This window comes from Mesitornis unicolor, unplaced genomic scaffold (assembly GCF_000695765.1).
Source record: "Mesitornis unicolor isolate BGI_N332 unplaced genomic scaffold, ASM69576v1 scaffold10396, whole genome shotgun sequence".
Lineage (NCBI taxonomy): Eukaryota > Metazoa > Chordata > Aves > Mesitornithiformes > Mesitornithidae > Mesitornis > Mesitornis unicolor.
In genome coordinates, this window is record NW_010191670.1 from 8,792 (window position 1) to 23,317 (window position 14,526).

At 57.4% G+C, this 14,526-nt stretch overlaps 1 protein-coding gene across 1 annotated transcript; it reads left to right on the forward strand.

Moving 5' to 3' along the window:
* Positions 1-6,127: 6,127 nt before the first annotated feature.
* Positions 6,128-14,522, forward strand: LOC104542482 (trinucleotide repeat-containing gene 18 protein-like; the record flags this gene model as incomplete). The annotated part of the gene is made up of 8 exons (XM_010186815.1): positions 6,128-6,253; positions 6,613-7,690; positions 7,754-8,418; positions 11,792-11,894; positions 12,256-12,461; positions 12,647-12,793; positions 13,281-13,465; positions 14,229-14,522. Coding segments are annotated over 8 exons (2,804 nt in total), but the record flags the coding sequence as incomplete, so codon positions are not given.
* Positions 14,523-14,526: the final 4 nt, after the last annotated feature.

A 14,526-nucleotide genomic window follows, 5' to 3' on the forward strand; every position in this document is an offset into this window, starting at 1 on the left:
GGTGGGTTATATTTCAGTGCTTGAAGGGGGAGGGAGCACTTGCAAGGAAAGCAGGCACCTGGGGGCAAGGTCCGCCCTAGGGCCCCTGTGCTGGCCTCTGGAGGGGTGGACCAAAGCAAAAGCGTTTCGATGCTGTCCTAGAAAATGAGGAGAGGAAGTCGAGAATGCAGTCTAGCAGCCAGGTTCTGCATTCTTGGGGATTCTGCTGATCAGTTTGAGAGTTAAAGTTACTATTTTTACATTTCCGCATCTCAGTAAACGTGAAGCTATAAAGACCCCTCCGAGCCGCTCACTGCTATTTGAGGGAAGCCATGTGGTTGTGTAGCGAGAGCCTGGAGGTTTTGGTGGACCCCCGTTGGGGTGTCAGGTTTAATTACGCCAGCGGAAAAGGAGAGACATCCGATGTGGCGGGAGATTTGGGGACGCAGAGGAGAAGCTTCTGCTGTGGCAGCTGGCAGTGACCCAGGAGCGTTGTGACACTGGTTTGAGTGTTTGTGCATCAGGATTAAGGTGGGACTGGGTCGGTCCTTCTCAAACTGGAAGGCACAAGCACTGATCCCTTCAGCCCTTGCAACCTTGGTGTGCGGTGTTCCTGTGCTGACGCAGCTGCGAGCAGTAGTAAATATTGAGCAAGAGCCGCTTAAAAATAAACCAGCCTGGACACACAGATCCCCACGTGGAATAAAATAAAATTAAAAGAAACAATAGAGAGCTGCGCTGAGCCGGGGGAAGCTCACCTTGGCTTTTAAGGTGGTGATTTTTGCAGCTGAAGGAAAGCAGCACAGTGGGGTTGGAGCTGGCAAAGGCCAGGAGCACGGACCCCCCGCTGGAGAATGCTGTCTCTGAGCTCGCTGGGATCCTTAGAAGATGAAATGGGGAGTTAAATTGATCTGGCTGTTCTGGGTGTGGGGGATAAGATTGAAGGCTTTCAGGGGACGCGGAGGATCGAGGCTGTAAATTAAGGCTTTGATGGAACTGCCAGCCTTGTGGCGCGGGGTGTACAACAGCAGGGTCAGGTTTTGGGGTGGAGGACGGTGGGTTGCAACAGTGGCAGTGGCATTGGGCTGTCCAAGTGCATCTGATCTGGGGGTTTTGGTTTCAGCTTGATGTGTTTTGGAGGCTCGTGTCGCTGCTGTCTCATGCGTGGCGTGAAGTCCAGGTGGCTTCGCTGCCTCGGATGTCACCGGAGCCACCCTGGCCAGCAAGGGAGGAGGCGGCAAAGATTGACGCTGTCGGCACTTCTGGCGCTCAGCTGTTCGCAGCCATAAATGTGTGCAGGAGAAATCACTGCTGCTGTGCTCTGTGCCCCTGTATCTTCTGCAGGGAGAGGGTCAGGATTGCCCCTGGTGGGTGTGGGCAGCCGGTGCTGGCGTGGGAGGGAGCCCCATGGGGCCAGTGGGTACTCGATGTGCTTGGACTTCTCCTGGTTCCTCTCCCTCCCCGCCAGGGAAAGGGGATTTGTGAGGATGTAAGTGTTTATCCAGCCCTTCGTGGCATGGACTGGTGTCCCAGTTGGCTGTCTGCGAGGTGCTGTGGGCTGGACTGGGGAAGAAGTGACTGTGCTCCCGGCCAAGGCTGCTGCTATGTGCCAGAGCCCAGCACAGACCCTGGCTGCAACAGGGCTGCAAATCTCCCTTGGGCGCCCAGCCTTGAAAACATCCCATGGAAATAAGCCCAAATCCTCACCACTTGGTTTCCCAGCCCCTCTGGGCTCGGACTGGGGGGACCACAGGGCCAAGCTTTTTGTCTCTGGTGCCTCTGTGGCCGCAGCCCCTTGCACAGTGCAGCGTCGTGCCAGCCTTGCTTCCTGGCAGTGTGTCTGTCTGTCGCGCCCTGTGCTGGCGGTTGGAAATATTTCATAAGTGGCAGAAACCCGTAACGGGCAGATGGGGCCGATGGAGGAGTTACTTCACTTCTCCCGGGGCGCTGGAGGCTGCCAGTTTTCCGGTGATGGGGCTGCGGCTTCTTGGGCAAAGAGGGGCTTGTGCCCAGGGCTCGGCTTTGGGGTGAGCTTTGTGATCGGGCCACCTGCTTGTCCAGGCTGCCAAGGCTGTCACAGAGCTGTGTCCTGTTGCATGAGTCCCTTCGAGGTGACAGCAGGGACCAGAGAGCCATCCCTGGGCATCAGCAGAGGCTTTGTGGATGCTGCTTCTCCCTGGTGCATCAGTTTGGAAAATGCAGAGCCGGACCAGGAGGGTGAATTCCCAATGGAGCGGTGTCTCGGTGTTGCTCCTCCTTGCTGTCCTTGACCTTCTGTGGGTGCCCAAGTGAGCTGTCACCTCTGTGCTGGGTTGGCATGGGGATGCAGTGGAGGTGCTCGACCCAGCTGAGGCTGAACTTCAGACCTGGGAACCGGGGGAACGAGACAGAGAGAACCCTGCAGGTTATGAACTGTGTGACCGATGGGGCACAGCGTCTCACTTTGCTGTGGGTGTGTGTGCTCACCCACCTTTGCCACCTTGGCCAGGCCATATTTTCTGGCGGCTCCCTCCTCCTGAGCAGCTTTGGGCAAAACCCCTTTGGGCTGTGCACGTGAGGCCCGTTTCCCTTCTGCTTCCCCTGGTGCGACCTCCAGTCGTTTGGCCTGCGGTTTGTGCGGTCGCTGGTATCTCATCTCCCCATCGGTCACATCCCCTCTCGGTGGTGAGTCACCCGGCCGTGCCTCTTCCCCTGGTGCTGTTCAGGAGAGCTGAGCAAGGATGAAGATGATGTTTTCAACTGGGCTGACACATCTGCACCCGCCAAGTTCCTCTCATAACAGCTCTTGGTGATTTATGTCTCAATCGCGTGAAGCAGGTATGTTTTGTTATCTTGGAGCTGGGAAGGAAGGGGATGGGTGTGTGTCCTCCCCTTCATGCCCATCCACTGCACCCACTGGAGCATCGCAGGGGGACCTGAGCAGGGACGTGCGTTTTGGCCACAGTCGCCTTCCTGCAGGGTTGAGATGACTCTAGGGACGATCCCTGTGCCCCTTAAACCCTTTTACCCTCAGAGCTGGACTGCTTTGGATTGTGTGTGCCCATGCTGCCAAAACACCCACATGGGATTTGTATTGGCAGTGCCTTTACCAGGTGACCAGAGGCCGTGCCGATGGGCACACACGTTCGATGTGGCAGGAAGGGAAGGGGGGCACAGCCGAATGGTGCTGGCAGCGCTGCCAACTCGCACCGTGGTGCCAGCCCGCCTCCAGGCAAGCAGTTGGCTGCAGGAGCGTGGCTTATCGTGCCGGGACCTGTCTGTGTCCCTGGGCACAGCGGATCTTGCGCTGGTTCAGCAAACGCTCTGGCCTCGGGCGGATGGAGATGGTTGTGGTTTCCCCCTTTCCCCTCCCTTTCTCCTGGCAGGAGCCCATGGTTGGGGTGAGCTGTGCGTTGCTCACTGCGGTAGAGTTTCTCCCCTTGGCATCGCTTTCTGGCGCAGAGATCCAAGGAGGGACTGACTCGCCCGCAGCCGCCTCCTGCAAACGCAGCTCCTCAGCGCATGGAGGAGCAGCTTCACCTCTGGGTCCTGCCCAGGGGAGCAGGGCAGCAGGTTTTGGTCTGCGTGCGAGTCTTACACCAGCCCAAAGCATTGCTGCTGCAGGGCTGCACGGAGGAAGGGGTGCTCTGCAGTGCCTCCAGGTTGGATTTGCATTGGGTTCATCCCCAGGATAGCTGTGGGTCACATCCCTCCTCCCTGCCCCTGCTCTGGCTCCCAGCAGGGAACGGGCAGGTAAATACAGCCTGGGCAGCTTCTCCTGCGGATACTTAGCAAGGGGAAGCGGTGTCACAGGTAAACCTGAGGCTGGGATTTTTGTGGCTCTGGTTTTGCTGCTGGTCAGTGGGGTGATGCAGAGAAGTCGTTGCACCTGCCCGTGCCTCAGCTTCTCCACTTGCAAAGCTTTGGGATGTGCATTGAGCTCCGATGCTGGGCTTACGGCTCTCCCAGGAGCAGTGCTGGTGCTGTGGGTCCTGAGAGATGCTGGGAAGGGCTGCCCCAAACACGGTGGCTTTGGGACTGAACTGGTGGCATCAGCTCAGTTCTGGTGCTGCTTGCCAGCTGGGGTGGTGACACTGCCCTGGGGAGTCCCCATCCTGTCCCCCTGAACCTGTCCTCAGCTCGGACTGTGCATGAAGCTGCCCATCACTGCTCTGCTCCCTGCTCTAGCACAGCGACTGGAAAACCTCTGTGATGGCTCATCTTATGCTGGGCAGCTGGAGGGGACTTCATCTCCCTTTGGCCACTGTCATCCCACAGTTCCTGGTCCCCCTTGTTCTTTCGGCTGACCTCCCCATTCCTCCTCTTCCTCCTCCTGCAGCTCTGGGCTGAGGCTGGGTCCCAGCAGTGGGATGTGATAACATTAATTGCAGAGGAAACCCCAGAGCTTTTTGGGGCTGAGACTGACTCTGTGTTATCCCTGGGTAGGATAAGGTGCTGCAGGCAGGGAGCTGCCCCAGTAGGAGCAGTAACCAGTACCAAAATGCCTCTTCGGATACCAGTAACTTCAGCTGTGTGCGGGTGTCTCTGGGCTGGATGGCAGGGCTGGATCGTGTCCCCACCCTGCAGCTCTGCAGGTGGCTTCATGTCCTTGCACCATGTGCACACGGGGATGTGCCATGGACATGTGTGCACGGCGGCGGCTGCAGCGTGGGATGTGTCTCACAGCCGTCTCTGTGCTGGCGCTGTCACCTCGGGCTGGGAGAAGGGGCTCACGTGGGGATGTCTGGGGCCAGGCTGGTGTGGCACAGGGCGCACCAGGGGGTTTGCCACGCCGCAGCCATGTGCTGTGCCAGATGGGACTCGGGTTCTCTCGGAAATGTGTGGCTCCCGCTCCAGATGCTCCTCTTCTCCAACCCAGCCGTGCCCAAGTGGTGCCATGCTGGAGCGGTGTGGCCGAGGCAAACGTGCTGTGTAGTGGAGCTGCTCACAGCTGAGCTGGAGTAGCTGCCCCTGGGTGTTACCCAGCCCTGGAATAAGAAAATATGTTTGGAAATGCTCCGGCATGAATATTTTCGGAGTTACCAAGGAGAGGTGTGGATGTGTGTGTGTGCACCTCGGTGCTTTTACAGTGTCGCGCACAAGATTAAATGGCAAATTGTACCTGCTGGGAACGGGCATTGAACCTGGTGGTCCCGGCAGCTCCCCTGGTCCTGCGACTGCAGGGGTGGTGTTTGTGGGTGATGCCAGACGATGGATGCGGGCCAGGAGCTGTGCGGAGCACCGCGTCGGTGAAGCACATGTGCCGGGGTGCAAACATGTATGCGAAAGAGATCCCGGCTGTCTAAATAATGTGAAATATTGACTAGCGCTCGCAGATGGTGCTCCACGTGCAGCTCTGGGGACTGAACTTCTCTGTTGGGTTTTGGTGTGATGTTGTTTTGATCCAGTTGGATGCTGGACTCTTGACAAACTCATTGCCTGGTTGCTTTCAGTGGGATCATGTAATTTTGGGGAGGTTGGTTGCTAATGGGGTCTGAGGGAAAGGGAGGAGCGTTGCAGAAGGCTTGGCTGGCTCCTTCACACTCTTCTGATGGCTTTTAATTGGTTTTTAAACGATGACACCAACTGGGAAGCTGGTTCTCGCAGAGTGTTGGGGTTTGTAGTATTGCGCGGGTGCCGTTTGGTGGCAGCGTTGCAGAGGAATTGCTGCCTGTAGCCAAGAGCTGGTGTTATTACAGCTATTACGGTGATTGCATTCACTGATGAAATGCTGCTGCTGATTATTTGCATGAGGACGTTGCTGAGGGGCCCATTCTTGGACCAGGCCCCAGTGTCCTGGCCATAATTCAGACCGCTGGCAGCAGGGCCTTGGGGACACGCTGCTTTTGTATCAGCTTGTGCATGGGCAGCAGGTTTTCCGCTCTGTTTTCCCTTCCTCTGGGGTGAGATACTGGGTTTGGCTACACAAAATGATGCTTTGCTTCTGTTGCTGAGGAGGATGCTCTCGTGCTTTCCCCAAAACCCGTACCCAGTGCTGGGCCACCCCACCGTGGGCTGTGCATGCCACCGCACGCGTCCTCAAAAAAAAAGCGGCGGGGGGGGGCCCCCCCAGCCACAACAGTCTGTGCTCCCGCGGGGCCGCTTCCAAGGCGGCGTGCGGCTTGGGCTGAAACATGTTTTTCCCTCTTCTGTTTCCCGTTTTCCGCAGGCTTTTCCCATCTGCCTAACGGGCTCTACCCGTCGTACATTCCCCTGAGCCACCTCGAGCCCCCCAGCGCCGGCAGCCCGCTCCTGGCCCAGCTGGGTCAGCACAGCCTCTTCGAGTCGCAGAAAGGTGAGGCCGGGTCCCTGCTTGCTCTTCCCTTGGGTGCTCACCCTGTCCTTGGGGCTTGGTTGGGTGCTGGGATGTGCAGGGTGAAGAGCAGGAACGCCCTGGGGTTATCATCCAGGGATGTTTTCTGGTCTTAAGATGCGGCTGTGCTGTGGGGAACCTGGGCAGATCCCTCCTTGAAGTACCCAGACAAAGCTCAGCGTGCATCAGACAGGGCTGTCCTGCATCTCCTGTGCTTTGGTCCTTCCTGGCCACATCCGAGACATCCTTGAAGCCTCTTTCCTCCTGATTTACCACCTCTCACTTGTCTCTGTGTTAGGGGTTGGAGGCCCATAGTAATTTTGTTTGCTTTTGCTCTGCAGATGGGTTCTACCTGTCTGGCCATGCGGGCCAGTCCGCACTGCACCCACAGCCTCCCCTCTCGAGGACCACGGGCAGCCACACGCCGAGCACTCTGCTGCGGGAGAAGGACCTCGGGCAGCTGCACAAGAGCTCGAAAGAAAGCCTGAAGGACCCTGGGGGGAAGGAGCGGCCGTGCCGGAGCGATCTCTCCCTGCCCTTTGCCAAGAAGGAGGGCAAGCCGAAGGAGGAGCCCCGGCCCCGCAGCGTGGTAGACCTCACGCAGGACACCAAGCCCGACAGCGACCGGAAAGTGAGCGTGGTGGAGAAGGCGGTGAAGGTCGGCGAGCGTCTCTCGCCGTTCCTGGCCGAGCACATGCCAAATCGGGGTGTGGGCGGTGGGGAACCCAAATCCAAGAACCCACTGCAGAGCTCTTCCCTCAGCAACTGCAACGGCGGCGGGGACCCCATGCTGAAGGTCCTGGGTGCCGAGCAGGACCGCTGTGCCAAGGACCCCGCTCGGCACGACGAGAACATGAGGCCTTCTGCGCACGCCCATGCTGAGCGGCTGAAGCGGGGAGAGCCCCTCCTGGCCTCTGTGGGCACTTTGCACGTCTCCTGCAGCTGCCCGTCCCCGCATCCCTCGCAGCCGGGGAAGATGACGCCGGCCACCACATTCCCTCCGCAGCCCGTCCATTCCAGCATGTACACCATCTTCCCGCCGGCCAAGGAGCTGGGGAGGGAGCACAAAGTCATCGCCCCCACCTTCGTGCCTTCGGTCGAGGCCTACGACGAGAGGAGCGGGCCCATCCAAATCGCCTCGCAGGCCCGCGACAACAAGGCGAAGGACAAGGACCTCGGCAAGGTGGGGGTGCTGCAGTCGCCCACAGAGCGGTGCCTCGCGGACCCCTCCCGCACGCTCTTGTCCCAGGACTTTTCTTGCCACAGCGATGCCAAAAGGATGGAGGCCCTGAGGGAGAAGGGCTCAGTGATCAGGGCCAACTCCATGGCGCTGAAGAGACAGATCGCTTCGGAGCCCTTCCTTAACCGGCCTGGGCTGGGCTCTCCGGAGAGCAGGGAGTTCCTGGCCTCTAAGGACTTGCTGAAGCCGAGTCCGGAGGCAGAGCATCGCCCCTGCGAGCGGGACCGCTTCCAGCGCTCCAGCTCCAAAGAGGCGGCAAAGGTCTACGGCACTTTGGACTCGTCCCGGCAGCACCTGGACCATGGGCAGTTGAAACCGCCCGAGCAGAAGTGGAAGCCCTTCGAGATGGGCAACTTTGCCACCACGCAGATGGCGGTGCTGGCCGCGCAGCACAACCACGTCACCCGGGCGGAGGAGGAAGCCAAGAAGGTCTACCTGGACCCCAGTGGCTTGCCACGGTCCTCGGTGGTGGGCTCGCGGGGCGCTGCCGACGTCCTCCACCCCGCGTCCCACGGGGAAGGGTCGGCCATGCAGAGCCTCATCAAATACAGCGGCAGCTTCGCCAAGGAGACCACGTCCCGGCAGAGCTGCGGCAAGAAGAGCCCCTTCGGGGGCTTGGGCAACATGAAGTTGGACTCTTCGCAGCTGGGCGCCTCCAAAGTGCAGCAGCTGCTGTCACAGCAGCCAGCGAAGCAGCTGAAGAGGGACCCCGAGAGACCCGAGAGTGCCAAATCCTTTGGCCGCGAGAGCATCGGCTCCCAGGGCGAGGTGGAGGTAAGGCACTTGCCCGTCGGCATCGCCGTGGCCGTGGCCCGGCAGAAGGACAACAGCAGCAGCAGCAGCAGCAGCAAACTGGGGCCCAGCTTGGCAGACCGGGACCGCTCGCTGTCCCTCAGCAGCATCAAAGGTGGGTTCCCTAGACCCGTAGTGGGGCTTCCCTGTGGGGTGAGCACCCACCCAGTGCAGGCTGTGTGGTGTGAGCTGGTTTTGGCATCCTCAGCTGTCTTTGCCTCCTGTTCCCAGCCGAGGATGCGTTGTAGACCACGGCAAGGAGCAGGGAAGAGGGAGTCCCCTTTCCCCCCTGCCATCCCCTCTGTCTACCTCTGAGGACAACCCTTCTCCACGTCTTTGATTCCTGTTAGTGAGTGGAGTGACAGAGAAACCCCTTCATCCAGCTCTGCGCTGGTGTTTTAGCCTCATTGTTTTGGCTCTCTTGAGGCAAGGAGCTGATGCCAAAGCAAACGGCCAGTGAGCAATGGTCGAGTTTCCATTTTTAGCCTTTTCTTTCCCCATTTTTCTGCCTTCTCCCCCCTCTCCCAAGCCTCAGCGGTTTCTCCCGACCAGCAACCCCTCTCCCCGTTCCCATCGCCTGCCGTCACCCTCCCCACGCCAGGCGGGAGCCGACCGAGGACCTCGTGGGCAGCACAGGGAGCTGTTTGTTCAGCCGTTCAACCGTCCCAGACCCTCCCAGCTTGCGTTAAATGTAATTTACTGAGTCGAACTAAAAGGCTGCAAACAAGGGCTGAATTCTGGCAGGCCTCCGGGCTCGTTGCTAAGCGATGCGGTTGGCTTTCAGACAGAAAACAAGTCTGCTTTTCTCCTCCTCTCGCCCCCCAAATGCTGCCCCCCCTTTGTGTGCCAGGAGATATTCGTCTAATAACATTAGCTTGCTTGCGCTGAGTGGACGGTGCTTGAATGTTTAGACCTTTTAAGAAGGAGAAAGCAGGCTTTAGTTGGCTAATCTGTAGTATTTGGCAAGTAAAATGCAAGTATTTAGTGCCGGGCATTGGTTGTCAAGGAAACGGACCTAAGCCTTTCCTCTGTGCATAACTGATTGAATTTTTCTATGCGGCCCGTGCGTCATGTTCGTATATATAGACAAAATGATCATTCACTGTCCGGACAATCGTCGGTCTGTACAGAAAAGGGACCGTCCTCTTGGTGGGGTAGGGGCTAGGCGGGAATGAGATGGGTACGAAAGCGCCTGTGTTTGGATGGGGGAATGAGAAAAAGATGATAAACCTGTCTATAAATAACGGAGCGCAAGTGGTGCGGATGGGAGAGGGAGGAGCGGAGGTAAAATAACAAAATAATGTGTTTCTAATAAAAGGCTGGAGAAGGGGGGCGGCTCACCTTGTGCCAAGGAGGGGAGGGAGGCTGTGAGTTCACCAAGGGCTTGCTCCATGTTGCTGGTGCAGAGGAGGCTGTTGGGCATCACTTGGGGAAAATAAATAGGAAAAAGGGGCTCTGAGAGCAACGGAGGCTGCACGGGGCATCGAGGAGGGTGCACGCAGGGTCCTGGGAGGCTGCGAGGGAAAGGGGGTGACCCTGGAGAGTCCTTTGGGAGGGAGAGGCGTGTGCTGGGTTTTAAAGCATCCTTGCTTTCTGCCTGAAGCCCGTGGAAGGAGCCTTGGGGAGAGGAGCCAGGAGAGATGTTGTCTCGTTCCTGGATTCCTTCTGACAGTAAAAGCTGAGGGAGTTGGAGGCTTGACAGCAACAAAACCCACAGGCTGTCCAGGTTTGTGGAAATACACAGCGGAGCCCTCCTTGAAGAGACGGCCTGTCAGCAGAATAGACTGGATGCTCCGAGATGCTTTCCCGTGTGCCAAACCTTATCCAAATGGGAGAGCGACGACCCTGGGAAGGGCTGCTGGGAGCCGGGGTGCAGCCGTGCGAGGCTGTGCTGTGCTGCTGAGCCCTGTGGGGTGCAGAGCATCGCACCGGGAGCTGAGCGGGAGCAAACCTGGTCCCATTGGAAAAATGCATGTGCAAGGAAGAAACTAGGGAAAATGTAGGAAAAGCCAGCCTAAAATCAGGCAACTGGAGTGAAGACCTTGGGTAAAATAAGGGAAGGGTGGCTCCAATGCCTGGTCGTGGCAGGGCTGGAGGGGAGCTGCTGTTTGCTCCTGTGAAGGTGCTCCCTAATCTCTCGCAGACGCAGCTGCTGCCGTGCCAGGCTGTATTTGCAAGAGCTGGTCTGATTCTGGACGTTTCTCCAGCCAAACATCCAACCCCCCACTTTTTGGACACTCGCCCTCATCTACCATATGTGCCCCTGCCTCGCCAGACCCTTTCTTGTTGCGTGGCTCGGGGGGGAGATGCAGATTCCTGTTAATGGGTTGAATTAGTGCAGCACTGGTTTTGTGAGGGTCTGTAGGGGCTTCAGAGCATACCCAGTGTTCCCAGACTGGTTTGCAGCAGGGTGCCCAGGTGGCCAAGAGCATCCTGGCTTGCATCAGGGATAGTGTGGCCAACAGGACCAGGGAAGTGATTGTCTGACTGTACTGGGCACTGGTGAGGCCACACTTTGAATACTGTGTTCAGTTTTAGGCTCTGCAATATAAGAAAGACATTGAGGTGCTGGAGAGGGTCCAGAGAAGGGCTGAAAGCTGAGGAAGTGCCTTATGAGGAGAGGCTGAGGGATTTGGGGTTGTTTAGTCTGCAGAGAAGGAGGCGGAGGGGAGACCTTATTGCTCTCTACAACTCCTGAAAGGAGGGTGTAGAGAGGTGGGTGTGGGTCTCTTCTCACAAGCTACAACTGATAGGACGAGAGGAAATGGTGTGAAGTTAGGCCAGAGGAGGTTTAGGTTAGACATTAGGAGAAACTCCTGCACTGATAGGGTTATCAAGGCTGGCACAGGCTGCCTAGGAAAGTGGTTGAATCACCATCCATGGATGTATTGAAAAGCCATCTAGATACGGTGCTCAGGGACACGGTTTAGAAGTGGGCATGGCAGAGTTAGATAACGGTTGGACTTGATGATCTTAAAGGCCTTTTCCAACCATAAGGATTCTGTGATTGATTCTACAAGAGCAGAAGGTGCTTCAGAAGGTGCAGAGATAAAATCCACCCCTCTGAGATGTGCTAAGCAGGACAGCGTGATTTGATGTGGGGATTTAGCTGGGCCTTGTCTCTTTCTGAGATTGGAAGTTTGCCACTGTCCTTCTGCAAAATTGGTCCCGTTGGCTGTGCTGCTCCCAGGCTGGTGGCTGTCCTGTCCTGGGACACCGCCTGACTTGGTGAGTGGGTCACTTGACGGCTCGAAGGCCCGGACCTCAACCACATCCACCTGGGTACTACCAGGACCACCTGAGTGAGAACATCTTGATCACACAGACAGCCTTGCCCTGTCCTCTATCACTTGAACCTGATACAGTCTTGGGGACAGTGGCATCTGAGTGTGCTGGCTCCCAGGGTACGGCCTCTCCATGCCCAGAGGAGAGGGGTCAGCTTTCCCCAGATGATTTCTTGTGTCTGATGGTGCTGGGTTGTCTCTTAGGGCACGGACGCTCAGAAGATGATTGCGGGGATGAGAGGAGCCGCCACCGGGACAGCCACCTCCTGGCAGGGCGCTTGGAGCGGGACCAGGAGAAGCTGCTCAGGTGAGGGTTGGAGGGGGACACAGTGGCACCAGTCGTGCTTGGGGACAACCTATCTGGAGGAGGACAGGGTTGCATCCATCCTGGTGGAGCTGCTGGCACCAGAGGAGATCCTGAATCTGTAGCAGAGCAATCCTAATAGACTGCTGCAGATCCATGCCTGCTCCAAAGGGATAGAGAGATGGGGTGTTTTATTGTGGACCATGAATGTTGGTTCACCTCCATCACAGCTTTCCTTGAGTGCCTGACCCTGGTTTGCAGATGTGATCATTCTGCAGACTGGTCCATACCCCTGGGCTCGCCCAGCCATACCTGCAGCACTCGAGCCCTCTCTGACTCTCTCTTTTACCTCCCCCATGAGCAGAGAGAGCAAGGAGCTGGCAGATTTTGCCCGGATCCATCCTTCTGGCTGCGCCACAAATGGTTTGAACTCCAACCTGATGGTGACAGGAGGCCCAGCCTTGACGGGCTCCGGGCGCTGGTCTGCAGATCCGGCTTCACACTTGGCAGCGCACCCCTGGCTCCCCAGGACCGGGAGCCCCTCCATGTGGCTGGCTGGCCATCCCTATGGTGAGTGCCCTGGGGAATGAGCCGTATGTCCATGTGTCCATGTGTTCATGCCAATGCAGTCCAGGGTCTGATCACAGGGGAAGGGGAAGGTGGTATTTTGGAGCAATCAAATGGTAGATGACTTCTTGCATGAGTAGGAGCTGCCTGCATCCCTTGAGTTGTGACTGTGGTGTTTCTTCTTCCAGGACTTGGTCACCCTTCTCTGCACCAGGGCATGACTCCAGGCTTCCCTCCTGCCATGGGGGGAGCTCTCCCTTCTGCTTACCAGTTTGCCAGAGACCCGCAGTCTGGGCAGCTTGTTGTGATCCCCAGCGAGCACTTGCCACACTTCGGTAAGGACGTGAGCGTGTGCTGAGGACCACGTTTTGACAGCTATGGAGGAAACAGGCTTTGGATGGGGCTAGATAGGAGCATACGTACCCCTGAGGACCAGCAGCCTCAGCTCTAGGGTGGCCCTCAGCTGGCCTCTTGTTAGGTGTGTTGTAGAGGTGGAAGTGTGAAATCTTCAGCAGTGGCTCCTCATCCCTTGCAAGACCCCGTAGACTTTGGGTCCTTGGTCATGGGCTCAGCCAAGAACAGTCAAACCAGGGGCGTGTAGAGAGCAGAGTGAGTCAGACACCCCCAGGACCCATGGAATGGTGGGAGTGGGGCTGCCGAGGAGAAGACAGCCCCCTTTCCCCTCTGCCTTTCTGGTTGCAATTTCCACACCACCAGATGTTTGGCGTCCCCCACGCCCTGCGACTGGGGTAGAGACAGTTGCCCTGAATCCTCAACCAACCATCCCCATCCTCCCTGACTGCATCTCTGCTCGTTCCCCAGCGGAGCTGATGGACCGAGCGCCCCCGCTGTGGCCCGCCATGTACCCCCCGACCAGGAGCTCCCTCCAGCACGCTCACCAGCTCCAGCTCCTCTCGCATCAGCAGCTGCTGCGGCAGCATGAGCTCTACATCCTGCAGCAGCAAGCGGCCCATGCCATGGAGCTGCAGAGAAGCGCCCAGCTCGTGGTACGTTTTACAGGAGCTTCTTGCTTGGGATGTGAAATGAGCCTGAAGTTTTGGGGTGTTGAAGTGGGAAAAGCAGCTGTGGTGGTGTTGCGAGGTCTGAAGGCTGCAGATGCGTGGAGTGATCCTGCCCTGGTCCCTGGGGTACGAGGCATTCAGTGCATCATTGGGGTGGGTTTTGAAGGGGTTTGGTGCAGAGCTGTTGAGCAGCGCTGTCAGGAGAGCTTCCCAGCAGCAGCACAACCTTGATGCCTTCCCCAGGGATGTCTCTGTTTACTTGAGTGGTTTCTTCCCATGTCACCTCCAAACAAACCTCTGAGAGGCTCAGAGAAGCAGTTGCAATACTGACAGCAGTCAACCTGGGTCCTGGAGCCATCTCCCATCACCAAATGATTTTGGAAGTTGTGAGCTTTCATTTGAATGCTTTACACCCATTTAGTTTTAATAGTGGCCATCTGGTTTTCAGCCTTATGTTAGATGTGTGCTTGCTAGGCTGGAGACTTAGAAATAGAGATGATTTGCTTTGCTTGCAAGTAAAAGCTGAGATACCCTTCATATGATTCCTGGAGCTGGGAATTTGTGAAGAAAGCTATTGCAGATCAGTGTCACCTTCCATCAGATTGGCCTTAAAATGGTCTTGCACTGGGGAATGTGTGTTTCATTGCAGTGCATATTTGGTGAGGCCATGTTTTGGTTGGTGGTAGGTGTGCACTCTCCAGGAGCAGGCAGAGATGTTATGCTGAGTTTTGCTCTGTTCTTCTTGTAGGAGAGGTTGAAGGCGAACGAGCAGCGTGCAGATATGGAAGAGAAGGTGACGAAACGGAGCCTGGACAGTGCCAAATCAGGCCTTTCCTCCTCTGCCCCGGGACTGGTGCACCGCAAACCACCTGTGCTGTCTCCCAGCGCCTCCACGTCCTACAGCAAGGCTGTGAGTCCACCTCCCCTCTCTCCCAGGGCCTCACCCGTGTCCGTGCTCAAAGCTGAGGTGATCCAAAAGATGGAGGAGCCACCTTCGCAGCCAGCCTACTCCTACCCTGCCACCCCCAGCTCCCATCCCTCCAGCC